The sequence below is a fragment of the Alternaria burnsii genome (genome assembly GCF_013036055.1).
Source record: "Alternaria burnsii strain CBS107.38 chromosome Unknown 700, whole genome shotgun sequence".
NCBI classification, from domain to species: domain Eukaryota; kingdom Fungi; phylum Ascomycota; class Dothideomycetes; order Pleosporales; family Pleosporaceae; genus Alternaria; species Alternaria burnsii.
The window spans coordinates 699878-726867 of record NW_024066121.1 but is presented as its reverse complement, the minus strand read 5'-3'; the positions used below and the strand labels follow the sequence as shown (position 1 = coordinate 726867).

Sequence of the window (26990 nt, the reverse complement as noted above, 5' to 3'; positions counted from 1 at the left end):
TCGCTTTTTGTAAACAATTGCTGCATCGTGACTTTCTCTCCTGACTCATGACAGATATTTTGATCGGTGAAGCTGCACGCAGTAGTGACATGATTCTATATGAGTCATTTGCCAAGAGCTGAGCAGTGAGAGAAAACCTGGGCGCTGCCATTGGAGGTAAACAGTATTGGTACTCACCACATTAGGCCGAAAGCGGAATAGCATCTGCTTGCGTTCGCCCCTACCCCCTGCGGCATCGATTCTGCCCCGCTCCACGCAATACATCTATCAAACCTAAATCCATTCATGCTACATGAACGCGTACAGCAGATCTTTAGTATTCTTGTCTTTGGCGCAATAGGTCGCAATTTTGACCAAACTTCCGGCTGGTAGCCCTTCGCTGCATTTTACTGGGTTATGCGTTATCCACCACCGACTGGCATCCGCTTAACGCAAAACCGCTTCTACAATCGCAATGAATACGCTGTATCCCACGCGGCTATCGGACACTGACATCCGCCTCTTGCATATACTACCCTCTGAGTCTCCAGAGTCACCAGTATCGTGTGAGCTTCGGCAGTACGACATTGACCACCTTCCCGCATATGAAGCGCTCTCTTACTGTTGGGGCGACTCAGCTGAACGGCGTGAGATAGTTTGTAATGGCACAACACACTGGATTACGATGAACCTGCGGGATGCGCTTGTTAGAATGCGACTAACGAACGAGGCACGGATTGTCTGGGCAGACGCACTGTGCATTGCGCAGTCTGATGAAGAAGAAAAGAGCTCTCAGGTACGCCGCATGGGTTCGATCTTTCATTGCGCCAAACGCGTCGTTGTCTGGCTGGGTCACATCGAAACGGAGTATGCTTTGGATATCAAGCGTGTTTTCGATTCCCTGATATGCGTCAAAGCCTTCAAAGATGATCCCGAGCACCATTTTTCTGACTGGCGTATCCCGGATGTAGCTGCAGTCTTCGGCGGACCGCTACCATGGAATGCGCTAAAACTCTTCTTCGATATCCCTTGGTTTCGGCGGATATGGTGTATACAAGAGATTAGATTAGCTTCTGATTCAATGTTTTATTGGGGAACTGAGGAACTTTCGAGGTACGTTCCCGTGCGCCTAGCTGGATGGACGGTGGACCGTTGCCAAGGCGAGATACAACATTCACCATACGCGATCTTCGAACAGTTCGCTTATCATATGAACGGTCCATTCCGTGACGACAAATGTAGTCTTCTTTCAGCTCTGAGAACCTACAGAAAATGGGAAGCTACGGATCCTCGAGATAAGATCTATGGCATTCTTGGTTTGATGGAACTTGGGGAGGAAAGACATATCATCAGAATTGATTATGATAAGTCCATCCAGGATGTTTACCATGATTTGGCCACTGCAGTCATAGGATGGACTGGCGATCTTGCCCTTTTTGCCCATGTACATCATGGTGCACGCTATGACGGTGACCCAAGATACAGATCTTGGATCCCTCAATGGGATCAGACGGTACATGTGCCGATTTTCCCGATAGGAAGTCTTTTGTCTCCGTCTGTTTTACCAAACGGGACATATAATACGACATCTCCGCCCGATGGCAGTACACAGCCTTCTGACCGATCAATAATGGTATCCGGATTGACTCATCAAACAGTCTTGTATACAGGACCGCCAATAAACGGATCCCTTGCTGACTTGCCGCATGAGAAGATAACTTTTAGAAACTATCCGCAACGGATTGTCCTAGAGTACTGGAGCGAGAAGGTGCCCACGTGGTCCCCTTTAGGCCGTGATGTGAGCCCCGTAATGATGTCAATGGCACGAACATTGACCACAGGAGTGGTACTTCAAGATGATACGTTGTACGAGTGCGCAACTGAAGACGAGATAGCAGCATATTCCCAAAGCTTTTTAGCTTATATTCGCCTCCTCCACTTGATTGCGGATAACGAGAGTGGAGGTGGCTTAACGACACAACATTTGAGCGAGCATGACGATGAGTGGAAGCTGTTTGAGGATATTATGGGAAATCATTGCTTTCGACGAAAGTTCTTTCGTACTAAGAATGGTTCCCTCGGCCTTGGACCGGCTTGTCTGAGAGAGAACGACATTATTGTAGTCCTGGAAGGGGCATATAATCCTTGTGCGCTGCGGCCAAGGGGCGACGTCTACTTACTATTAGGCGATGTGTACATGGACGAGATTAGGCACGGAGAGCTCATCAAAGAGATTGAAGAAGGGCGCAAGGAACGTCAGTATTTCTGCCTTAGATAAGGTATTCGTGGAAAGAAGGTATCACAAATACTGGTTCGGTATTGTCGCTATGTAGACAGCTGTTTTGGCTAATCAATATCTGAATTCACCATTCTGGACGCCATTCCTCCCACCAATATTCACCTCCAACAGGCGCGTCTTAACCCTCCGTGCGACAGCTTTGCCAAAGGCGTCGACATTGTTGTAGTTAGGCATCTCCCCACTCATTGAAAGATCTGCTTTACCCCAAGGTATATCCATTGTCTCTTTACAAGCATCCTTCATCTGTTTGAACATCTGGTCGTCGAATCCTCCACCTACAACAACTGCAGCAGGTCGTTTGGAATAGTTCTGAGACCCGAGATTGGATTGAGAGTTTGGTGGTACAGTCAACGGAGAGGCTAGAAGAAGCGGAAGATCACTTGTGCCAACCGTTGGGGAAGAGATTATGTGAATTACTTCGAGACGTTAGTTCTCATAGTAGGGAAACGCAAGGAAGATGGCAAGAAAAAGACGTACCATCGTACTCAGGCATAAGATTTTGCCGAACCGCTTGAGCGAGTGGGGGATTTCTACCGCACAAGACGATGGGAATTGCAGACATGTTGGGCGCTGAGGTGAATTGTAGTCGCGTTTGAGGAACGTGCGATGCTATCAAGATCGAGCGGAGTTGGTTTGGGAAACTGTGTAAGATGTTTCTGAACATTGGCCAGTTGAAGCTAGATATTCGAACGACTCGTCTTCTCATCTTGCTTTTATATTGTACTTCAATATTGTCTTTCGTATGTCTGAAGCTGCTTAGCGTGGCTCTGAAGTGGGTCCAAGGATATCATAAGGCGTCCTGGGATCCATACACTAATGTGGAATAGGATTGGCTTCGGACTATGCGAGTGAGCGAGGTCACTCAGCTGAAAGCGAGCACCCGACGAAAGAAACGGCTGGATCGACAGTTCGGAGTGTCAAGACACCAAACGTGGTCGCACCCAGAAGTATGTTGGGTGGTAATTAGACGATTTTGGCAACCATTAAGATTGCAAAGTGCATCTTCTTTCAATTATAATAAACATACTACAACGACTACGCCATGTCCCTAGGGATTTCCAGTAGTACTACAATACTCAGTGCTTGCGCAAATACAAAACCACCCATCCAAACAACCTATACACGGCAACGATGACCAGAAGATACCCCACATACTTCCCTGTGTTTCCCGTCCCAAACCCATACACGCCCAACACTGCCTTCCCATCCACCAAGCACTGATCCTGCAACTCACTCGGGTACATGCACTGACACCCACCTCCCTCTAGCTTCTCACAAGCATAACTCCTCTTTCCAAACTCATTGACCATCATACCACGGAATACATACGCCTGGTAATCAATGTAATGGAAAACGTACCTCCAAAAGACATTCAGCGTATCGGGCTGCACCATAAATCCATTCACGCACATCCAAAGCCCATTCGCAAACGCCGTCGCCGCAAGCGCCACAACGAAGATAGGGATGAGGCTCGAAAGCAACACAACCAAAGACTCTGCAGCCAGCAGGTCCAGAAACAGCCAAAGCACCCACATCCAAAATCCTTCTGCACTCGGTCGGAACCCCCCTAGCCAATAACTCACCACGCTGAACAGCACGGTGATGAGGAAGAGGTACGGAATTCCCACGATAAAATTAGCCAGCATGAACGCTGTAGGTCCGTAAAGCCCATTTGCGCGTTCTTTGGAGTAAATAGCGAGGTCTTCGAGGTACGCGGGGATGTAAGCGACGGCCATGAAGGACATGAAGGCGCCACCGAAGAAAATGGCGTTGGTGAAGGCTTGGATGTTGGATTGGGTGGGAGAGAGTCGCAGCCAGACTGTGCCCATCATGATGGCCAGGCCGAGGTACATGGCTATTCGGATGCCGTACGCGACGATATCGCGGTGAGATTTGATGAAAGAGCGGTGGACCAGGGGTAAGAGGGTTGAGAGAGCAGACACGCGTGTGCTGGAAGAAGTGGGCGAAGAGGATTGGAGGGAACTGGATGGCATTTTGGCGGCGACGCGGAGGTTTGCGGACAGTGTTGCTGCTGCAGGGGATGTAGCCCAGGAAGTGTGAAGATGGGAAAGGCGTTGCGATGCGGCGGTGTCGTCTTGGGAGAAATCAGTATTGATCAAGTCGATAACAAACTCGGCTGGATTGGTGTATAACGGCATCTTTTGGCGATCGTATTAGTTCTCGTGATCTTCGCAACACAACAGGATGTAGACTTACCTCATATCCCAGCCCCTCGAACCACTCCTTGACTCCCTCAACCTCGCCATTGTAAACGCACTTCCCTCGGCTCAACAACATTAGCTTGTCAAACAACCCAAAGGTCGCAGTACTCGGCTGATGAATGGACGCAATCACCAAGATCTTATACTTCTTCGCGATGCCCTGAACAAACTTGATGACTTCGTAGCTAGCCGCAGAGTCGAGTCCACTTGTCGGTTCGTCCAGGAATAGTATCTTTGGGGAAGTGATCAGTTGACTGGCGACGCTGACACGTCTTTTCTGACCGCCAGACACACCCTTGCGGATAGGAGTCCCGATCAGAGTATCGGCTTGCGCAGTGAGGCCGAAGGAGGACAGGAGAGAAGTTATAAGGGCCTTGCGGGAAGCTGCTGGTACGGAACTTGGGAGTGCGAGTTGAGCGGCGAAGTAGAGTGTTTCGCGGACGGTGAGGGAGCCGATCAGAGCGTCTTCCTGCTCGACGTAGGAACTCATTTTGCGAAATGACGATAGTGCTGTCGGTGCGCCGTTGATGCGGAGGGTTTGTTGAATGGTGGCTTTAGGTATCGCGGCGCGATGAGCAAGGATGTTGAGGAGGGTAGTTTTTCCAGAGCCACTGACGTTGCTACGTTAGATGGTTGTCCATTGTCTGAATGAGGATGTTATGAACGTACCTTGGACCCATCAGAGCCATCATCTCGCCTGCCTCAATCATGCCGCTAACATTGGAAAGAAGATCAATTGGCTCTTTCGATACCCTGTCTTTGACTGTGACCGTTACATCTTCCCAACTGAAGCTCTTCACTTCATCATTGCTTAGATGCGCATAGTCTGAGCCTGCATTGCCTTTCTCAACGTCTCTTGTGGTACTAGATGATGACATGACTGAGAGACCAAGCCTAAGCGGTGTGCTTCGTGTAGTTCACTACACGATCAAAATAATCTGGCTGGAAAAGAGTGGGCAAGAACGGCGGTAAATACTAAATGATGTAGAAGAAAAGGATTGGTGTAGTAGGGGGATAGGAATGAAACCGAAATTCACACTTTCCGATGAACTATCTGTTCAAGAAGCGATTGAATGCGAGATGGAGTGGAAGATGTCAAGACTATGTAAAGACAGCTCCTAGATAGGAGCAAAAGTATGGGGGCCAAAAGCTCTATGAAACCGGTAAACCCACCTCCATCTCCCCCCTCCCAAGCAGTCAGACATACGTGAACGCCGATGGTCTGCAGCACCAAGAAGTCCCCGACGGTCCGATATTACTGTCATCGGCGAAAAGTCACCGGAAGGGGTGGCCTTATTCACAAAGCCAGACTGTTGAAATCCTATGCAGAGATCATCATAACCCATGAAGCCAAGGTTCAGAGATCAGTAAGCATCTCAGACCAACCAATCGTCTGTGTATTCATATTCAGCCAACGGTAACGGTATGGTGGTTTGGCAATGTGTTGTTGCGCTTGGCGCAGAGCGGCTGGAGGGTGACATGCAGCTTACTTCCCCGTTATTGGTTTCTGGAACACGCCTGGAGAACAACGTCCGTGTAAAATTGCCAGACACCGATTTTCGGGGTCTTCACAAGAACAATGTTTTGAAAGGTAGTATAGTATCACGCCCACTTCTATTCGGATCTGGTTAGTGCAGCCCAGAAACCCGGCGTTCCAAGTCCTGAGACGTGGCGATCCGGAACAAGTAGCGGTGGGAAATCTCGAAAGTGCTCGTCATGTCATATCGGATCAGCGAATATGTTGTCTCGGGGTGTGCAGCTGAAGCCCTATCCCGCGAGCTAGCTGGGTGGCTTGCATCCCCACCCCTGTCATCTCGCCGACGTTGTGGAGTGCACGGACGCCGCCTGGTGCGACGTCGCCGACTGCATTTAAGGCTGAAGATGCACGTTGCAGCTACACAAAAAGTCAGCAGATGAGAGGCGCCTTTGGCGGCTGATGTAAAACGCATTTCCATTTCGTTCAACACAATGATAATATGATACTATGACTCGGCCTTTGTTCTCTCACAAACGGTCGCTACTATCCAGCTGGAACACTGAGAAGACGAGAGCCAACGCAATTCTAATACATGAACTCACTGATCTCGAGTAATTGTGCATCCAACGCCCTCTTCGCTTGCACGCTAGCCTCCCTATTCTGATCATTAAGCCTCTCTTCATAGATCATCTGCAACAATTTCTTGACCTCCTGCTCCCCAAACACGTCACCCGGCACCCCAAAGCCCTTACCGTACTCTTTCGCTCGCGCGACAATCGCATCCGGGCCTGCGGTGAAGAGGTCGAAGAAAAGGGCTGCATAAGGTAAGGTGGCGCCGTCTTCTATGTTCTTGAGATTCTGCTGGAGGACCAAGATGTTGAGTTGCATCAATGCACATCCGTTGGTATTCATGCGTGTTATTTTGGAGGTGCAGAGGTTGAGGAGGTAGGTGTCCATTAGGGTTGCTAGACCGCGTGTTATGTGCATGTAAGATGCGACCGGGATGTAGGTTGACACTTCGGTATCGAAGGAGACGAGTGTGGCGTTCAAGGCAAGGATGGCGGGGTCGGGGTCGCTGAGTAGAGTGTCGATGTAGACATTGGGTTGTGTGCTCGCGTTTAGCGAGTGTAGGATGGTCGAACGGATTGACAAGTGCAGTGTCCGTAAGACGCGGGTACTGAGAGCATGATAGGTTTGTACTACTGCGTCAAATATACTGTATGTTGGTCAGTAAAAGGGGGTTCTTGCAAGCGCCAAGAATACTTACGCAGCTGTGTCTGCACTTAATGGGAGATACACCTGGGCGCTCTGTGGCCTAGGATCGGCCGAGGAAAGTTGAGTCCAGCGTCTGTTGTGCCTCTGACCATTTGACTCCGCGGTAATCGGGTCAGACGCACGATCACTGATATGCCGTAGTTGCGCCGTCTTGGTAGCCAACCACTTCATACTTGTGTACAGCAGACAGAGGCTGACGATACTCTTCTTATCCTGGATCATATCTGCCTGGTCCAGAGGCTCATCAGCTTCTACTGCTTCGATCAGAAGAGCAACCTCGTTCTCGATGGCTTTGTTCAACTCCTCGTAATCTGATGGGTCTGTTCGCACGAGGCGGGCAATGAGCTCTTCCATTGCTTCGGATTCCGCCCACACGGCAGGAGCCTTCATAAGACGACCACTTGCCGTGGGCTGCGATCGACTAACAAGAGCCTTGTACCAGCCACTACATTTTTGGGCGTATGTGTCCATTTGGTTGACGATGAGTTGGGAGAAGGCTTGATCATGGGGAAGGTTGTCCAACATCTTGCAGAAAGCAGTGATAAGGGTAAAGAATTGCGCAGTGCCCTGGTCAAATTAGTATATGATGCACACACCATCAGTGCATGACGTACCTTGAAGATGGGTTTCTTGGAATGTCTCGACCAGTGAGGGTCCTCGTTGAATGAGTCGATCTCAATGAAAGTTTGAGAACATAATTCGATAAGGGTCTCGTCCAGCTGTGGGTGGAAGACATTGACCAAGAAATCATCTAGGAAAGAAGTCAAAGTACTCATGCTGATATCAGCATTTGAAGGCACAACCTCCTTTAATCGGTTCAAGAAGTCTAGCGATGGCGGTAACAGAATGCCCATGTTGAAGACACTGGGCTCGACCAGAAGTTTGTGTCCGGTCGCACTGCCATCAAGATTGGTAGTTGTGTTGGTATTGACATCCTCTGGTCTCTTTGAGTCAGACACGAGTCCAGGCACGGATGTCTTGAGAATGATCTCTAGATCCTCTCGTTCTTTGGAGAGCTCTGTCGCCTTCGTATCCACGTCGGACAGCTTGAACATGCGCTTATTCCGGTCTCGAGGAGCGCGCGAGAACGCACTGCCAGTGGACGCCGGACCTTGACCGCCTCTATAAGATGCTTCACCGTCTGTAGCAAGATAGTCATGGAGAAGTGATCGCATCTCACTTTGGTACAACTTCCACAATTCCTTAAAACCGCGTGTCAATGTTGCGCTTGATGCAGCTCGGTTTTCTCGTCGAACGATACCAGCCACAACGTCATGCACGACTCGATGACCTTCTGCAATCGCTTCGAACCGGGCATACAGAGTCCACATCAAATCGTTCAGAAGAGTTGTCCGGACATCCTCATTTTCGACTTCCGTCTTTGCTTTGCCCTTCTTCTTAGCCGAGTAGGCTCGTAGTATGCTCGGGTGTCGTTGGGCGACTTCATTGTTGGACTTGTCCACAACTTTGAAGAGTTCGACTGGCAACCGCTGTTCAATTGTATCCACCGCCATGTCTAGGCGGCTCATCTTGTTCAGCGCCTCTATGACCAGTCGTATGTACTGGAATGTGTCTGTCTCAGGATTGTGGGTGGAATCGTCCGTCATCTGAAAACGTCAGTAGGATACATGGTAGAGTTGGGCACACATACCGGTTCTGAAGTATCAAGACCATCTAGGAAATAGTAGAGCAAGCGGCCTCTTGCGTCAGTCTGAGCGCGCTGAGACAGATCGCCCTTGACCTGGTTCTGAGCATACTCCTTCCATCTGTCTTCGCAGTAAGGCGATTTGAGGTAGAGATGGCTGTGAAGTTCTTCGATCAATATGTCGGTCAAAGATACTTCTTGGTTGCTAAGATATGTGCGCAAGTCAGACAGGGCTCCGATCTTCTCCATTTCAGTCTTTCGTATCATTCGTAGAGCATCCTGTAGAATATCTACAGCTGTGAGAAAACGCTTCTCTGATATGCGAGCTTCCAATCTCTCGGGGACGAGTTGGAGTTTCTCAATCGTATCGAGCATTTGTAACATCTCATCGTAATTCTGGGAGGTCGTAGCGAACTCTTTAAGTTCTGGCTTGGCTGTGGAGAGTTGTGACTTGGCCGCAACAAGTGAACCTTTGAGAGTCCTGACACGGTGTTGGGAACTCTGGAGACTGGACTGGATCTGATGGAAGGTACCAATGGAGCTGTTGAATCCCTGATGGTGTTCGTTGACGATGCCTTTCAGAGCGTTCTGCAGCTGATCGTGTGTTTGCTGGAACTGACCAGCCTGATTTGCCAGGCCGAGCGAGCTCGAATCCATGAGCTTCAGGGCGACTTCGATAGGGACGCATTGGTCCTTGGTCATGAATTCCCAGTTTTGTTGTATGTATTGGAGAACCTCGTCGATGGCCTGGCTACCTTGTCCATTGTTTGCGTTCCTGGGCCGGCTTCCGTTCTGTCGCTCTCCGCTACGGCGTTTCGCTGGGCTGCGTTCAATGCTGGTAGGCCGTGTGACTTGACGAGGGCTCTCGTCACGCCCTGCAAAGCCGCCGCCTCCATAGCCCCCAGGCCGGCGCTCGCGGTCGGCGCTGGGTCTTCTTTCCATGTCGTCTTCCTGAGCAAGGCCGCCATAGCCACCAGGTCGTCGGGGACGTTCGCGCTCGTTGCTCGGTCGTGGTGCATAGTCGTCCTGCTGCGCGCTCATGCCACCGTACCCGCCCGGTCTTCGTGGTCGCTCACCACTCGGTCGGTCGTCGTAGCTGCCGTCACCGCCCGCGTATCCATTATATCCTCCGCCAGCGTAGTTGCCGTTGCCATTGGCATAGCCTCCATTGGCTCCCGCCCGCGAGTAGCCTGGATTGCGCGACATGGTGCACTCAGACGTCGCGCAGTGTTGTGTTCCTTGTGTTCCTTGTCCTTACATTCATGGCGCGCAGTAGTGAGGTTTGCGCGTCATCGAGTATCTATGTGGTGCATGTGTACTGTTGCGGGGAGCTCGGGGGTGTTGGAGCAGCAGGGATCACGGAAGTCGCGAATGTCAATGCAATGGAAAGGGAAGGACCGAAGATGAACTGGACGGCACAACGCAAGGTGCGCAGGCGATTAGTATATCCAATGCCTCTCACACGATACATGACATGGTATCATGTAGTCCAGTTGTGCAGCTAAATTCTACAGAGAAAGCGTGTCCACGGTTGCTGCCGTCAAGCATCAACGTCGCGCCAAGGCCCCCATTCCGCACGTTTCGCCGTTCCGCGCTCCCTGGAAGCTCTCACTCGCGATTCTTTATCCAACCACCAACGCAGGCACGAATCAGCCTCGCGCCTTTACCTCTTCACGCCTTCCCCCCTGCTATGTCGCGCTGATCCCGTCTCCGCCCCCGAATCCATCGCGAAACCATCTCCCCCGACCGCGACTTGTCCGCAAACATGGCTGCAGTTTACGCCAATGGCGCGAATGGCGTGAACGGCGCTGGCAGCATGTTCCCACCACCACGATACTCGGATGTGCCCAGCTCCATCACCATCTCTGTCGCCGATGATGAGGGAGGCCAGCTCGATGTCGAAATCCCCTTGGACGAGCAGATCCAGGACGACCCAACCGAGCTATGCGACATTTTGGAGGCTGAGAAGAGCGCGACATCGACGTGGGTCCAGGTCGCCGTCGCCTATGCGAAGCGCAAGAGGATAGAGACAGCCATAGATGTGCTGAGACAGGCCACTCAGGTCTTCAATCGCGCGCGCGGCGAGGACAGGCTCAGCATCCTCAACGGCCTCTGCTGGCTGTACCTGCTCAAATGTCGCGAAGCACCGCGCGTCAGGCCTCGTAAGCCATCATATCATGTCCACATGCCTTTTCATGACTGACACATACTAGAAAACGCAGATGGAGATGTCAAACTGAAGGAGTACTGGATCCAGTCGGCTACTGGCGTACTCAACGACGCCTCCCGTATCAGCCCCTCGCATCCCCCGCTGTTCCTCGCCCGTGGTGTCTTATACCTCCTCAAGGCTTCGCTCCAGGGCCCTGCGACTGCCGCCGGCTCCACAGTCAGCCCTGAGCGCATGGAGACGCTTAAGCAGGCTGCAAAATGCTTCGAAGACGCGCTGAGGGCATCCAACGGAAGGAACCTCATGGCCAAGATGGGAAAGGCCCGTGTTCACTACTCCATGGGCAAGTGGGCAGACGCTTTGAAGGGATACCAGAACATCCTCGAGAGTTCTCCCGACCTCCTCGATCCAGATCCGCGCATCGGTATCGGCTGCTGTTTCTGGCAACTTGGTCACAAGGACGAAGCTGCCAATGCCTGGCAGAGATCTCTCGAGCTGAATCCAAAATCCAAGATTGCCTTGATCTTGATGGGTATCTACAACTTTCAGCAGACTGCCAACCTGTCCACGTCCGATCCCAAGTTCGCCGCATTGATCAAGAAGGCAACGGGTGAATACATCCAGCCCGCACTGAAGATCGACAATCAGTACCCCTTGAGTTGTGCCACGGTTGGTAGCTATCTTGCTCTGAGGAGGGACCTTGCCAAAACCGAAGACGTTGCGAAGCGTGCCATCGAGCTTACCGACACCAATGCCATAGCTAGTGATGGTTGGTACCTACGAGCCAAGGTTGCGCACCAACAAGAAAACACTTCGCTTGCCGCGGAATACTATCAGAAGTCTGACCAGGCTCGAGGAGGCGAGGAGCGAGGGTTCGTACCAGCCAAGTTCGGACTGGCTCAGATGAACGTCTTGATGAATAACTACGACGGTGCCAAATTCCGTCTCGAGAAGATTCTCCAGCAATCGCCCAACGTAGAAGCGCAGACTCTCCTTGGCACCTTGTTTGCTGAGGACGTTTTTACCGCTCAGAACAACAAATCCACCGAAGACAAATCTGCAGAGTTGAAGAAGGCCCTAAAATATCTCGAGAGCGTACAGAGCGCGTGGAAGGACCCCAAGAAGAAGGTCACTCCCGACCAGTCGGTACTGCTCAACCTGGCCAGACTCTATGAGACGGAACACCCTGAAAAGAGCCTAAAGTGTCTTGAGGAGGTAGAGCAGATGGAGATCGAGGCCATTCCAGAGGAAGATTACCCAGAAGGAGTCGAAGAGGGCGCCGAACTCACAGCAGCACTTCGCCAACTCCTGCCACCACAACTACTCAACAACATGGGATGCTTCCACTTCCAGGCCGAACGCTACGTACGTGCTCAGGAGCTTTTCCAGGTAGCCCTCAACGCCTGTGTTAATGCAGAGAACCGCGACGATACGATCGATACAGACGCACTTGTGACGTCTATCAGCTTCAACCTAGCTCGAACTTATGAAGCTGAGGGCCAAGCGGAGGAAGCTAAGAAGGTGTACAGCAGTCTGCTGCAACGACACCCCGATTACGTCGACGCGCGCATTCGTCTGACTTACATTGCGCTAAGGGAGAACCCACAAGATGAGGGCCCTAGGGCGATGAAGGATCTCTTCAAAGAGAACGAGGACAATGTCGAGGTGCGCGCCTTGTACGGATGGTACGTCAACAAATCCAAGAAGAGGACGTCCAACTTCGCAGCGGATGACGAGCAGCGGCTCTACAAACACACTCTGCAGAAGTCTGATAAACATGACCGCTACTCGCTTATGGGCATGGGCAACATCCATCTCGCCATTGCGCGTGAGATGCCTCGAAGTTCAGAACAGGATAAAGAGAAGCGACGAAAGGGCTATGAGCGAGCAGTGGAGTTCTTCGACAAGGTGCTGCAACTCGATCCCAAGAACGCGTACGCTGCTCAGGGTATCGCAATCGCACTGGTAGAAGATAAGAAGGATTACTCGACAGCCTTGCAAATCTTCACCAAGGTGAGGGAGACGCTCAAGGACCACAGCGTCTTTGTCAACTTGGGTCACACATACTGTGAGATTAGGCAGTACGCGCGAGCCATCGAGAACGTATGCTTACCCTACTTCCCCCTGATATGTCATGCTAACACATCCTAGTACGAAGCAGCCCTATCCAGGAACAGGCATAACGACCCAAAGATTTTGGCTTGTCTAGGACGAACTTGGTATCTCCGAGCGAAACACGAACGAAGCCTTGCCGGATACCGAACAGCCCTGGACTACTCAAAACAAGCCCTCAAGGCCGCTCCTGCAGACCTCAACTCCCAGTTCAATGTCGCTTTTGTCCAGTTCCAGATTGCTTCACAGGTTCACAACCTCAAAGAGACGCAGCGCACGCTTGAGGAAGTCGATGAGGCTGCAACAGGTCTGACTGAGGCAATCGAAGCACTTGACAAGCTCGCTAAGGAGGAGACGCCACCTTTCCCACGTGCAGACATTACCTCTCGTGCAAACATGGGTCGTAACACTATTGCAAAGCAGCTTGAGCGTGATCGCGAGCAGCAAGCAATATACGAGGGAGAGAACGCGACCAAGCTCGACCAAGCGCGCCGTATTCGCGAAGCTGAAGTACGTCGCCGTGAGGAAGAAAAGGCACGCGCGGAGGCAGAGGCTTTGGAGAAGAAGCGCAAGTACGCCGAAGAGCAACAGCGCCTACTCCAGCGTGACCGCGAGCTCATGGAGAAACGCAACGAAGAAGAGCGTAGACGCATGGAAGAGGATGAGGACAAGGAAGTCCGCAAGGCAGAGCGGAAAGCGCGCGGTCCCAAGGGCCCGAAGCGGAAGAAGAAGAACGCTGACTCTGATACCGACGATGGTCTGCCTTCTGACGACGATGAACCGCGTTCAAGGCGCAGGAGGACTACGGCTAGTGGCACCGAGGATCTTTCCGACGAAGAGCGACCCCGTGAGAAAAAGAAGAGGAAGCTGGCTCGTAAGAGCGAACCTGTCGGTAAATACAAGTCGGCAGAGTTCATCGATGATGAGAGCGACGAAGATGCTGCCGCGCCTGCCGACGATGCTAATGCAGCGGCGGGAAGTGACGATGAAGGTGCCGCAACTGCAGCTCCTCGTACTCGCAAAGCCCGCGTCGTCGACGACGAAGACGAAGATGACGACGCTGTCGCTGCACCGAAGGCGAACGGCGACGTTGCCATGGACGATGATGAAGACGAGTAAAGTCGTCTCGTGTCAGCTCATGGTCTAGTCTAATGGCTTTGGAGCTGAAGGAAAGCTCGCATTCGGCGTTTGAAATGTCTTGTCTAATCTTCTGCACTGTTATAGTTTTCCATCTCACATTCTTGCATCAGCGCTACGGCGTCTTGGGGACGGAACATGAATCATCATCAGCTCGTCTATTCTATAGCACCACTAAAATTTGTATACCACACGCACGGGGGCGGAATAGAGTAGCAAGCCAAGTAAATGTACAATAGAGCTTTCTTCGAAATCCCCTACTTTGATTTGAAACGACTGCTTGTGATGCCAACGTAGTAGTAGTCTGTTCAAAGCGCCCATTCATCCTTGTCGTCTGTCGCGCTGATAAAAGGTTCGTTGACGAGTTTAACGGCAAGTTCACCGCACAACACACTGTTCACGTTAGCAATCCGTTCTCAAAAGACACAGCAAAAAAGGACTTACCAACTACTCCCCACCAAAGCATCCAACTCTCTAATCGCCCTCTCCCTGCCCTTACCCACCTTGACCCCTCTCTGCACCTCAGCCTGCAACTCCGCAATTCTCTTCCCCCTCGCAATACCTGCGAGCTCCACCACCCTCTTAGCCAGACAATCGCTGTGGAAAGCATGCTGGCAGGGAAACACAAAGAACTGGCGAGCCAACAAAGGTAAACCACAGACGTAGCATCGCTCCCCCGGTTCCACAATAGCATATCGCTGCTCCAGGGCTTTGATATCGGATTTGATGTGTGTGGCCGTCGCTTCACTATCGTCCATTTCCTGTTTCAGGCTATCGATCTTGTGACTGTAGTCCTCTAGCGCAGCGCAAATCTCCTCTTTGAAGTCGTCGATGACGACGAAATCGGGGAAGAAGGGAATTAGGTCTTCTATCCTGAGGAGGTCAACTCTCCTTAGGAACTCAATAGCTGTCTTGATGCCGCTGGATTGCGAAATCACTTTCTTGGCAATGGCGAGCCAGAGCTTCTTACGCAGAGGGGGGGACGTGTTGGACCGGTCGGCTACCGTGGACGCGAGGTCTACTTCATCGTACTTCAAGGCGAGGTCGACAGCCTGTACGTATTGTTGCATGGAGCTGTAGATGTGGACACATGATTGAACACGTTTGTGCTGGATGCAGAGGCGAAGGGCAAAGTCTGCGTCGTAGTTTTGTTCATGGGCGAGGGATTGGCCTTCGAGGTAGGCGAGGAGCGCGGATTCGTCGGGGGTTGGGTGCGAGGCGTAGATAGAGATGAGAGTGTTGTGGATGGCCGCGTCGGTAGAATTGTGTTGGTTGATTTCGAAGAGGAGGTAGCGAACTGCTTGATTTTGGGCAAGTGAGGCTTTCGTGTGGTTGTTGTAGTTGAGGAAAGCTGGGATGAGCTTTTGGGCGTCGAACGTCGAATGGCGCATCATAATGTCAACCAGCTCGACGGGCACATGTGCCATCAGAACGGAACTGTATTTGTAGAAGATCTCTGGATCTGTCTGTTTCTTGAGGACGTCCAAAGACTCCTGCCACCGCTCGCGCTGCACCCAGTACGACAAAACGTAATTGTAGTCATTGACCACAGTGGCGAAGTACAGCAGCTCCTCCTCGCGACCATGACTGCTGATGATCTCGTAGACCGTCTTGCGATCCAGGTCAGCCTTGTATTTTGATACAAAATCCTGGTACTCTTTGCGGATGACCGACAGTTGATCATGAGTTTCGGCAGTGTTCATACTCTCTGATAGCTCAGCTTTTGTAGTGATAGTGTCGTCGAGAGTGTTGAGCTTAGCCATATAGAGCTCAATTAACCAGGTAGCAACCATGGTCCTCTGCATGATTGATGACTTCTTGAGTGTGGACAGCTTTGTAACCAAGTACTTTCTCAAAGCGTCTTGCTCGCCATTATCGATGAACGTCAATGCAACCTGCTCAAAGGGCTTCGTACTTCGGCCGTAGACTGTCGCAGCTTCCATCCACTGACTCTTGCCAACGAGGTAGTCACCAGATGCCGTTGCCACTGCGTCCTTCTGAGCTGGCGTTTTGGCATACTGTGAAGCCGCCTCGAATTGTTGTGCTCTGAGCATGATCTTCCAAACGTCCCTGCTCTCGTCAGTCACAACAATTTCGAAGATTTCCTGAGTTGTGAAAAGCCAGTAGGTATTCTTCTTCAGATCGACTACCAGGCCAAGTGCACTTTGTCCAGGCTCCAGCACAACCTGATCAAGGACCACAGTATCGTCCAGACGGTTGATGGCTACGATCCTGCCTTCAGCGAGCTGAAGAACATGCCACTGGCTCAATATCATCGAGCTGACTGCGTCTTGTGTTCGTCGTGTCCGTCCGCTAGCGGTTTGTGAAGGTGGCACTTGGGATCTGGGCAGCATCTTCGCGTCTCCTAGAACTTTGCTGCCCAACTCAGAGGTATCTTGCGATAGGTACAGCTTGCCGTGTAACACGCCTTGTGACGTAAGCCAACCAAAGATCCTCTCCGCGTTCGATTCCTCGCGATTTGAGTTCTCCTGGTTCTCTGGGGAGACAGAGAGCAGTGAAGTTGCTGTAGAGGCCACATTCGACACCTCATGCACTGTCGCAGATTCGCTTTCGAACAGTTTCGAGAATATAGACCCGCTGCCTTCGGATCCTTGACGTCCGACTTTGCCTGCGAAATGCAGGAAAGTCGAAGGTGTCGCAACGATGATGCGCCGCAGATCTGTTCTTCCGGGCACCATATCCGTCCAGAGCCCCGTGATAGGGCCATCGTTTGTCCTATACACGCTCTTCAGATATCTCTCTTCCCTTCTATAGAACTCGGAGGACGGCTCGATGTACACTTCGTAGACATTGCCGTCCGATGCTCCTACAAGTATCTCGCGCGTTGACGCTGTAGGTTGAGAGGGATTCCACGATATGCTTTCTATGACAACGCCTTTCAACCGTGATAGTGCCTTCGGTGTCCGTGATTGTGTATGGAGGTAGTAGTTCTCGGCGAGGGTAGTGGTTACGATGAGATGGGACGCGGAGGGGTCGAGGAAGAGTCGTCTAATGACGCCGACTTCTGACGGCTTCTTCGGTAGGTCGATGTCTTGAATCAAGTAAGCAATTGTCCGTCATTTCCCTTCTTTGTGCGGCTTTGCACTACGAACCGTCTATATCAGCGGGACTATCCAGGTCTATACGCAAGATGCGCCCAGTCGACAGGGCCAGTACCACCACATTGTTCGCTACGGCAGCGGCCACAAAGTCGGAGGAGATGTTGAACTGCAGAGTGACGCGCTCTATGTTGAACATAGGGCCCAACGCATCCTCTTGCATGTTGCTCGTGCTAGGCGGCGCATACCCGCTCGAGGTATCGTAAGCCATGATGGGCTTGGTGTGCAGCTCTCAGCTATCGTAGGCTCCTACTCATTATTCGCGCGACGATTCACAGCCCCTGTACTCTTCTTCACCGTGCTGCTGAGTTCCGCTACAGCTATGAGCGCATCTGGTTGTTGGTGACGCCTAAGCTTGGAGCTTGGACTTCGGCGATGGAGCGGAGATAAGCCGGGGTTGGCTTGGCACCATGTAAGTTCGCATCCTCGCTCTTCATGCTCTTCTGCGACCCATTCATCTTCTTAGTAGTAGAAAGCTCTGCAAAGCCTCATGATGCTCATCTCCAGATTTGTTATTCAAGCGTTCGGGTTTGTAATGACGCACAGATAGCCAAAAGGCTACGAATCACCTTACCTACGTGAGAGCGGCCGTACTAACGATGGCTTCACTGTGAGGCCCATCTGCTTATCCCCGCTCACCTTCACTCTGCGGATAAGGCTACTTATTATGATCTCTCGTGTGCTCCAGCTCTCAGTTTCTCCCTCCACTATCTCTTCCTCAGAAGCACACGCGCAGCCGATTCCGATACAGACTCACACATCATGTAGCGAACACCCTCTATCAATTGCATATATACTAATACAGGCAGGGAGCTCGGCAGTGAGATGGTGCAAGTGATCGTGGGCGCCGACAAAAAGCCTTTCACGTTCCACAAAAAACTCATTCGCCGACACAGAATACTTCTCTCGCGCGTTTGGACCCAGTTTCAAGGAAGGCGAGGAAAACACACTGTATCTTGCCGAGGCCGATGAGACTTGCTGTCTTCTTTTCCAATCCTGGATTTATCTACAAACTGCTCGTTCGCTGCACCCAGTGACTGCCGTTTCCTGGGCAGAAATCAAACAGGTCGGGATTTTTGAAAAGCTTGACCAAGCATCCTTTTCTGGTACTTGGATCCAGAATTCGATTTCTGAAAACACCGAACTCGCTCTCAAGTGTCATTTGATTGGCCTCTACATCTTCGCCGACGCTTATGAGTGTATGGCCCTGCGGAACGACATCGTGAGTGCTTTCATGCGTCTCGACGAACGATCAAATTCCAATATGGGCTACGATCTGGCTCCCTTAATTTTTGGATCCGTTCCGTCTTCCTCTACGCTCTGTAGGTACATCGTCGGATCAACGGCGAGTCACGGGCTCTCGAAAATCTTGGAATACTGCAATGACAAGGCCGCGAAGTCACAGCCCCAAGAGTTCATGTCTGAGCTATTGGCTATTGGTAAGCAGCAATTCCAAAAGAAGTATCCAGGAGACAAAGAGTATGCGAGTGGCAGGCGCGATCCTTGCGACTTTCACGAGCATGCCAAGCGTGAAGAGATGCGGCTATGCGATTCGGTCTACATGAGAGGACAATTTTACATTGACGCTCTTATCTCAGCATGTATGGGAGTCGTTGATGCGCAGTCCTCGAACTGAAGGTTGTTATCAAAGGTCCCCATCGAAGAGATTGATGGGCAGAATTTCGACGAGTGATAGACCAGCGAGGTTTATGAGGTAAAGGGCACTGCGTATTTTGTGTACACCAAGTCGGGTCTTTCAAAATCAATACACATCGATACGATCCAGCTTGATAGCCGTCCAAAGAGAATGCGCTCATGGTCATAGACTACCCTCAACTGGTTTCACCAGCTCTACCAGCACCACGACATCTAGAAATCACATCGGCAATCCTTTTATCTCGTTCATCATCGTGTGCAGACTCCTAACCAATGTGTCAGTACGTAATTTTGCTCTCACCAGTTTTACGATGGCTTACCTTGCAAAACACTGTTTCGAATTCCTCCTGCTCTATCTCAAAGAAATACGTGATATCCCATGGACAAAATGTCCACGGGAACGGTTTTCTATGGAGATCGATCAGGTCTTGATACGCTGCCACTCTGCTGAAGCCCTCAGTGCGCAGACGATAGACGCATGGTGCGATTAACGCTAACACGTATGACATGCCGCCATTCGCCAACGCAGCGTGATATCTTTGCTTGACGATTTCGAAAACGAGTTCGCTATTCTTGTTGGATATCGCGAACAAGCTTTCCAGGTCGGCCTCCATGGAATCAGTAGGGACAATGTACGGCATAGGATTCAGAGTGATGTGGAGGTGGTGAACAACATCTGCAGGAACGATACCCCGGTGCCAGACATCTTTCGTAAGAAACTTGTGTAATAGGCAATCCTCGGCATCAAAATCGAAGCGGCCGGTACGATACCAGTGCTCGGCTATCTCTTTGCCCACTGCTTCGCCTGTGTACTCGACGAACTTCCACACGTCGCTACGCATACCAGGATCTTCTGGCATGGATAAGTCAGCGTCAAAGAAAGGGTGTTCTAGTTTTCCAGTCTCATCGTTGAAGGTTTTATGCGCTTTCAGAACGTAATTTTGCTTGTTTGGGGTAACGATCTGGTCATAAACCATATCTCTTAGCTCACGAGGCAGGGCTGCATAAAAAGCAGAGCAGAATGTAAGCTGGGATTGACGATGCCGCTCGTAAAGCTTGAGTAGGCGTTTCTTTCGAGTTGCTCTTCGATGATTCGATTAGTCGTTCGTCGCTGATATTAGTGTGCGTAGCTCACTCGACCGGAAGACACCCGGCATCCGATGTCCAATGTGGATTTGTCCTTGCTACACTCAGTGACCTGCAAATAGATCTTGAGTTTGTATCGCATGACCTACAGTTCATGCTGCATGGAATGCGAATAGTTGGAATGACCAGCCTTCATCATGGACGAGCAAAAAACGGAAGAAGCTAGCTGCGTGGAGTTTGAGTTTTATACTTGGACTTAAGACGTTGAGAAAAGCGTATATGTTGTTATGAGTATTCATGGATTTGATTGCTTCTAGACAAGAAAGCCAGGAGAATGATCACGGCGGAGTCATTGATGTTCAAGCCACAATACGCGAAGGATCGCGCTGACTCAAGATGAGTCATGACGCAGGTACAGGGAGGCAAGAGATCAGCCTTTCGGTGACTATCTTCGCGAAAGATATACAAAAACTGTCTGCGCTGAGACGAAAACAACAGCGGAAGGAGCAATTTCGTCTTAAACAGTATCTCCTTCCTTTTCAATAGGAAAGTGCAATTTTCAACACCTTTGCAGCACCGGACTTCGATTCAACCGAATCCTTCTTTACGCAATTGATAAACAACCGTACTGAGTCTCTTTAGTGCTTGATGCGGGCATAGTATGTCGCGAAAGTAGCGACTCCGAGTTTACAAGTTGAAGTTCTAGTTTTGGATTTGGCTGAGTGCAGGCCTGAGCTTGTCGAAGAGGACAAGGTTGAGCCTATTTGGTAGACTATCTGCGCGTTCTTTATCCATGCAGCGTTCTACAGTTACGGGAACACAACTAGGCGGAGTTTTGAGTTCATTAGGCAAGCGGCATACATGGGCATGGATGCGTTGAACGAGGAGATCCAACTGAAGGCTCTTGGTGAAGACAATCTCGTCCCAGAATGTCGGAATAAGATCGAGGTTACCACATTTGAAGTTTCGCCTATTCCAGGCAACTGCAAAAATTAGTGAAGCGATCTGCTGCGATATGCGTAACATAACTTGAATCATCTATCAGTAAACTGGTACATAATAGCGCTAGGGTATCTGCTTTTATCCAAACCTCTTCAACACTTCGAGCGCAACGCACAATTCAGAGCCTCATTCCATCTAGGCACGTTCAAAATCCACACTCCCTCTCATCCTGAACCCAGTGCTTATCCTCTCGATCGGACTCTGTCTCTCAGCTCTGTCTACACTCAATCTGTCGGGCATTGTAGTCGTTCCAGTTAAGCCATTGAAGCCCTTGGCAACACCTTTCTCAGGGCTCCTCCCAGTACTGCGACTAGCGATAGGAAGCAACGAACCACCGTCGGTTCTCCTTGCACTACCGAGGTAGCTTTCAATGCTACGCCTGCCATCCGGGCGGTATGCCGTACTGCGCCCGCGGCTGAGTGCCTGTTCGATTGTGCGTGTGTCAAAGGAGTATTCGAAATCGGTCTTCTCGATACCACTGTAGGGGTCATTGGCCTCGCGTCGACTTCGCTGATTTTCAGTCTTGCGTTTGCGGAAACGCTGTTTTAGTTCGCGGAAGAAGTCGCCGATCGCATCGAAGGAAAGCGCGATCGCGATAAACGGTATGGAGATTGCGAAGCCAATGCCGAACATGTATTTGCTGACATATGATAGAGGGAGAGAAGGCTCGCCACCTCCTGGTTCATGTGGAAACTCTTGAATATTGATAGTGAACATGGCTGCGATGAATGACAGAGGAAGGAAGATGATGGTGACAATCGTAAACACCATAATGGTTTGGCTTTGTCTTGCAGTGCCAGCAGCCTGATCTCGAGCGAAACGTGCTTCAAAAGCGTTGGCATGCTTCTGCTTTAGATCGAGCAGATCAGTGATGGATTCGTAGATGCGCTTGGCCTGCTTGTCCATGCGTTCAAGATCCTTGATATGTGTATCAATCGTCTTAAGCATGTCTTTGAACCGCCTCTTGAGGTCCTGCTGACTCTTGTGCTCTTCGCGATATATGTCTGTGATGCTTGCCTCCATGTCTGGCAATACATTGCGTTGGTCTTCCAGCACCTTCGCTATCATGTTGAGTTCGTCACGAATGTCCTTGGTCTCTGCTAGCAGGTCGGTTTCGGCGCCGATATCCAATAGCTTGTCGACGAATAGTGGGGCATGAGCAGCTGTTCGATCGCTGTTGTCGTACTCGAACGCTTCTTCTCGAACCGGAGGATCAGCCAATGCATGCGCGTGTGAGTGATGCGACGAGTGTCGACGGTTCAGATGTTCTCTCTGCCTTCCCTCAGCCTCTAGATGTCTCGAGAAGCGATTGGGCCGTCTGTGATGATGTAGCCACTCGGATGCTTGTGCCGACGCAATGTTGAAATCTTTGAAAAGCATGGTTTCCATCTCCGTAGCATCGCCAATACTTGACTCAAACATGTCCAGAAACTGGTAGTCTTCGTCACCAACGCGATGTCTGTCAAAAACACCACTACAGCGGCCAGTGATGATCATTGCAAGATCATATACGCTGCGCACCGGATCTCTTGTCTTGCTGTTGATATCTTCAATGACACCATCAAGAACGTTGAGCGGGTCGTTACGAGGCTGCTGCCATCGTTGAGGGAACGCCGTCACTATCAAGTCTTTTCCGAGTGTCCACATCCATAGTTGGTCAACCATGAAGATTTTTGGGTCGACATGCTGCGGCTCGTTCGACTTGCATTGGTACCGATAAACAACTTGATCTCGATCTCGCGATTGCGTATCGATGTTGTGGTAGAAGAACTGATCCAAAGTGCGTCGCACGTGCAACGAGACTTGTGAAGATGTCAAGTGAGCTCTGAAAAGCATCTCATCGTAAGTTGACGCGCGGTAATACTGCGGCTTGGACGTGCCTCCTTCATTCTTCTCGCGCTCTTTCATCTTCTGCGTTCTCAAGATCGCAGCTTGCATTTCCTGCCGCCGTCGATCAGTTTCGAAATGAAGGTAAGGCATGAAGGCGAAGATGTTGCCCTTCGCTACGGCTGTTGGGTCTTTGCGTCCTGGACTACCAGGTGACCTGAGATGGCCACTGTTGTTGAGAGAAGAGCTGGTATTCGTTCGTTTTGCATAGTGTTCTGGGCCTCTAGTCGGTGTTTCTGTTCCACCAGATCGCTTGCCAGCTTGCTTGGATCCACCCCACTTTGGTGTCTTCTTGGGTTTGTCCTTTGCTTTACTTCTCCCTTCCCTGGCAGTCGCGTGCCCAGAGCCTGTCCCTGCAGTACCATCTGTCTGATCTGTATCTAGGGTATTGGTCCGCATGGGTGTGCGAGGGAATGGTGACGACGATAGCTCTTGCGAACCAGCTACGGCATCAATACCCAGGCCCAAACCACTATTTACCATGATCTGTGGTATCTGATCGGCACCGTCGGAAAGGTCTGAATCGTCATGGTGCTTCGGTGCACGCGGTGTGCTCTGACAAAGCGGTCGCATAAAGTGTGAGTGAATCTGCTGTCCTCGATGCTGGTGGCTGAAGGACCGTTCAAGCGCCTTGAAGCCCTCCACATCACTGGCACCTTCTTCAATGAATGCTTTTGTGAGCAATGCCTCGATCCAGGCCATGTTATTTGCAGGAAGATGGATCCATCGGAAGGTTGTCGCCTTGGATTCCTTGGGTAGAATTGAAACAGCTGGCTTCCTTGGATTGATAGCATCACGGGCATACAGCAGCTCGAAGACAGTTTTTCTTGAGACGTTGTTTTCGTTATGGAAGTTGCCAAAGTCGACAACAGTAGCATGGAAACCGTTCGTAGCGCCAAGGGCGTCTTCGCTAAGTGCTTCGACCTGGTTGTGGGGTGCTAGTGCATTGATAATGTCCTTGCGCGCAGGGCTCTTGCTCAGTGCGGCACGCAAGAATGGCGTAATACCAGAGTTGTCTTTGGCTGCTCGTTTGACATCTTTCCTTTCCAAGAGACACTTGACTATGTCGAAATGACCAGCCTGCGCCGCGACATGCAGGGGTGTCATGCCAGTGAGTAACTTTGCGTTGACGTCTGCTCCAGCGGCCATCAATATCTTTAGTACCTTTACACTTCCTTGTTGACAAGCATTGTGTAAAGGTGTCCAGCTACCATCACTCTTTGCCCCCACGTCTGCGCCGTGGACGAGCAAAAGCTCGATGATGTCGTCTCGGCCGTGTGCGATTGCTAGGTGTAGTGCTGTCTTTTGTCTGATCTCAATAGCATTCACGTTCGCCCTGGGAAGCCTGGTTCGTCGTAGTAGCATTTCGCACAGCTCCTTCTTTCCAGTACTGGCAGCCCAATGTAACGGGCTTCGCTTCTGGTCGTCCTGGCCCTCCGGTCCATCGATCGCGATGTTCTGCCTCAGCAACTCTGCGATGACATCGCGTCCCCAGTTGCAGTGCTTGTCTGCCGCCAAATTGTGAAGCACGTTCCGTCCTGTATTGTCCTTCTTGTTGACGTCGGCACCACACCTTAGCAGCTCATGCATGATGTGGAAGTAATTCTTCCAAGCAGCCGTCATGAGTGCAGTCCGTCCCTGCTTGTCTTGCGCATCCACATTGCCTCCAAACTTCAACAACAGTTGTACAATCCCGACATGATTCTTCTCAATTGCTTTGAACAGAGGCGAAACCCGGCCACCTGGCGCGCCGTCGGGTTTCGCACCACTCTTAAGCAAGTATTCCGTGATGTATATGTTGCCGCGCTCGGCTGCGCGCATCAAACCTATGCGTAGGAGGTGATCGACGGGTTGCGACTTCGCTTTCGCATGCTCGATAATCGCGATCGCATCGTCGTGTTTCTTATCCTCGATAGCCTTTAGAAGACGCGGCTCAACGCGCGCATTCTGTCCAGAGTCGGCGCCATCGCTCGATCGTGATGGTGAACGGCCCATATTGGCTACATGCTCTGGCTGCGACAAATACTCGTTCACATGCGCGTAACGGTATGAGGGTGAATGTACGTTCGATTTGGGATGGGATTGAAGATGCTTCAATGTCGATGAGGCCTGTCGCGTTTGTCATCAAAAGCCATTCTTCCCTGGAGGCCCCTGATTCTTCGATTTGCGGTCGTTGCCTTCATGGCGGTGGATGGTCGCATCAGCCGCAGGCCTAATTCAAGCTAAGAACATCCCCGGTTGCGACGTGCATGAGCACACGTGATGATCGGCATCTCGTGCATCGATATGAACACTTTCGTCAAGATACGAGGTAGATGGCATTTACTGAGGACTTAGCGATAGGAAGTGGAAGAACCGAAGCTTACGATCGCCGGGTTGGGGTTTGTGCCTGGAGATCCGGGTATTGCGGGGACGGCACGCCAACTCACAGCGCGGCGTTGACGTCGGCGCGCTATTACTGTGCTTTTTCAATGACTCGACACCGCATTGTATGCGTTTCCCATCAAGTGTCACACCGTTGATTCCTTTGACGCGATCGTGAGACGCGTTCTTAGCGTGTGTCAAGCCGTTTGCCAGCGGATAATGCAGGTGGTTCCTTGACCTATAAACAGCTATGAAGACCGAGGACTATAAACCGCGATCGGCATCTAGAGTCTGTCTACCAACTCCATCTTCAACATTTACACATCGGAAGCCGAAGAGTTCAACACTCTCCTGGCGCATCTTGGTTTTGATCACCAGCCTTGCTCTCTACGCTATGTACAACGGTCTAGCTACTTTGCGCCCCATGGCCAACGGATTATCACGGTCTACGAGCTCGATCTTCATCCCGTTCATCTACAAGTTTAGCCCCAAACATGTCCCACAAGTCATGTGTAGCATCGAAGGGGTCAAAATCAAGATGCCTGTAGACACGGGGTCCACCGGCACGTTGATAGGAGCTCCAATACTTCCAAATATATCGCCTACTGAGGGCAAGCCAGCACACCACTTCTTCACAAGCAGCAAGATTCTCTATGTAGGCCGACTGGTGAAGCTGCCAATGGATTTCGTTGGTGAGGCTGGCTCCTACGCGACAGCGAACGTGCCTGTTTTGATTGTGGACAGAAGCTGGAGATGCCCTTGGTACAATCCCAGCAAAGACCGATTCGAATGTCCACCAGGTCCAGACGGGGAGCAGGCTGAAGAGAGAGACACCTCGGAGATCACCTACATGGGTGTAGGCTTTGGAAGAAACGGCCCGAGAGACGGTATGCCGTTCGCGACACCGAGCATTAACCCGTTCTTGAACATCGATGCGATCGATGGGGAACCGATACAAAACGGAACGATGCGAGCTGGATATATCATATCGACCGAGGGCATCCAGATAGGGTTAACGCCAAGGAACACAAAAGCCTTTACGTTCTCTAGTTTGGATCCAGGATTAAATCATGGCGAGGATGCGAGGGATTGGGCGATGGCAAAGATGGGCTTTAGCGTCAACGACGAAGGGCATAATGACGGTACTCTTCTTGTCGATACTGGCGTAGCGCAAATGTACATCAGAGCCGAACGGGACGTTTCAATCCCGACTGTTGTCATCCCAAACCCCAACCCAAACGGTCACACAAAGATGGTGAAGCGCGTGAAGCCTGGTACCAACATCACCGTTGGCTTCCCATCTCTAGACCAACCAGCGACATCATACTCGTTCGTCGTTGGCGAGAAATCGCTCATCGAACCCAACTATGTGTTTCCGCAATTACCAGAACATCCTCCGTACATCAATACTGGTCGGAACTTGTTGTTTGGCTACTCAATAGCTTTCGACGCGGTAGGAGGGCGTTTTGGCTTTCGTCCGGTTGGCAATCATGGCTCTTCATCTGTACTGTAGTCTTCAACCATGCCATTGAGCAGACATGACATTGTGCGCTCACGTCTTTC

At 51.1% G+C, this 26990-nt stretch overlaps 8 protein-coding genes across 8 annotated transcripts; 4 read left to right on the top strand and 4 right to left on the bottom strand.

Annotated features, from left to right (window-relative positions):
• Nucleotides 1–454: 454 nt before the first annotated feature.
• GT037_009339 (uncharacterized protein) lies at nucleotides 455–2257 on the top strand (the record flags this gene model as incomplete). The annotated part of the gene is made up of 1 exon (XM_038934386.1): nucleotides 455–2257. One exon carries the CDS (start codon nucleotides 455–457, stop codon nucleotides 2255–2257), a length of 1803 nt encoding a protein of 600 aa, XP_038783188.1.
• A 72-nt stretch (nucleotides 2258–2329) lies between these two features.
• On the bottom strand, nucleotides 2330–5378 carry GT037_009338 (atp-binding cassette transporter-like protein; the record flags this gene model as incomplete). The annotated part of the gene is made up of 5 exons (XM_038934385.1): nucleotides 2330–2694; nucleotides 2756–2848; nucleotides 3513–4437; nucleotides 4496–5111; nucleotides 5170–5378. 5 exons carry the CDS (start codon nucleotides 5376–5378, stop codon nucleotides 2330–2332), a joined length of 2208 nt encoding a protein of 735 aa, XP_038783187.1.
• A 1184-nt stretch (nucleotides 5379–6562) lies between these two features.
• Nucleotides 6563–10103, bottom strand: GT037_009337 (uncharacterized protein; the record flags this gene model as incomplete). Its single annotated transcript, XM_038934384.1, has 4 exons — nucleotides 6563–7193; nucleotides 7245–7819; nucleotides 7867–8859; nucleotides 8904–10103. 4 exons carry the CDS (start codon nucleotides 10101–10103, stop codon nucleotides 6563–6565), a joined length of 3399 nt encoding a protein of 1132 aa, XP_038783186.1.
• A 559-nt stretch (nucleotides 10104–10662) lies between these two features.
• GT037_009336 (protein prenylyltransferase) lies at nucleotides 10663–14295 on the top strand (the record flags this gene model as incomplete). Its single annotated transcript, XM_038934383.1, has 3 exons — nucleotides 10663–11059; nucleotides 11111–13167; nucleotides 13216–14295. 3 exons carry the CDS (start codon nucleotides 10663–10665, stop codon nucleotides 14293–14295), a joined length of 3534 nt encoding a protein of 1177 aa, XP_038783185.1.
• A 326-nt stretch (nucleotides 14296–14621) lies between these two features.
• Nucleotides 14622–17643, bottom strand: GT037_009335 (uncharacterized protein; the record flags this gene model as incomplete). The annotated part of the gene is made up of 3 exons (XM_038934382.1): nucleotides 14622–14706; nucleotides 14758–17365; nucleotides 17427–17643. 3 exons carry the CDS (start codon nucleotides 17641–17643, stop codon nucleotides 14622–14624), a joined length of 2910 nt encoding a protein of 969 aa, XP_038783184.1.
• Nucleotides 17644–18696: 1053 nt separating this feature from the next.
• GT037_009334 (uncharacterized protein) lies at nucleotides 18697–19068 on the top strand (the record flags this gene model as incomplete). The annotated part of the gene is made up of 1 exon (XM_038934381.1): nucleotides 18697–19068. One exon carries the CDS (start codon nucleotides 18697–18699, stop codon nucleotides 19066–19068), a length of 372 nt encoding a protein of 123 aa, XP_038783183.1.
• Nucleotides 19069–19264: 196 nt separating this feature from the next.
• GT037_009333 (ankyrin repeat and protein kinase domain containing protein 1) lies at nucleotides 19265–25058 on the bottom strand (the record flags this gene model as incomplete). Its single annotated transcript, XM_038934380.1, has 5 exons — nucleotides 19265–19354; nucleotides 19409–20171; nucleotides 20324–20400; nucleotides 21036–21157; nucleotides 21377–25058. 5 exons carry the CDS (start codon nucleotides 25056–25058, stop codon nucleotides 19265–19267), a joined length of 4734 nt encoding a protein of 1577 aa, XP_038783182.1.
• Nucleotides 25059–25677: 619 nt separating this feature from the next.
• Nucleotides 25678–26940, top strand: GT037_009332 (uncharacterized protein; the record flags this gene model as incomplete). The annotated part of the gene is made up of 1 exon (XM_038934379.1): nucleotides 25678–26940. The coding sequence occupies one exon, from the start codon at nucleotides 25678–25680 to the stop codon at nucleotides 26938–26940; it is 1263 nt and encodes a 420-aa protein (XP_038783181.1).
• Between the last annotated feature and the right edge of the window lie 50 nt (nucleotides 26941–26990).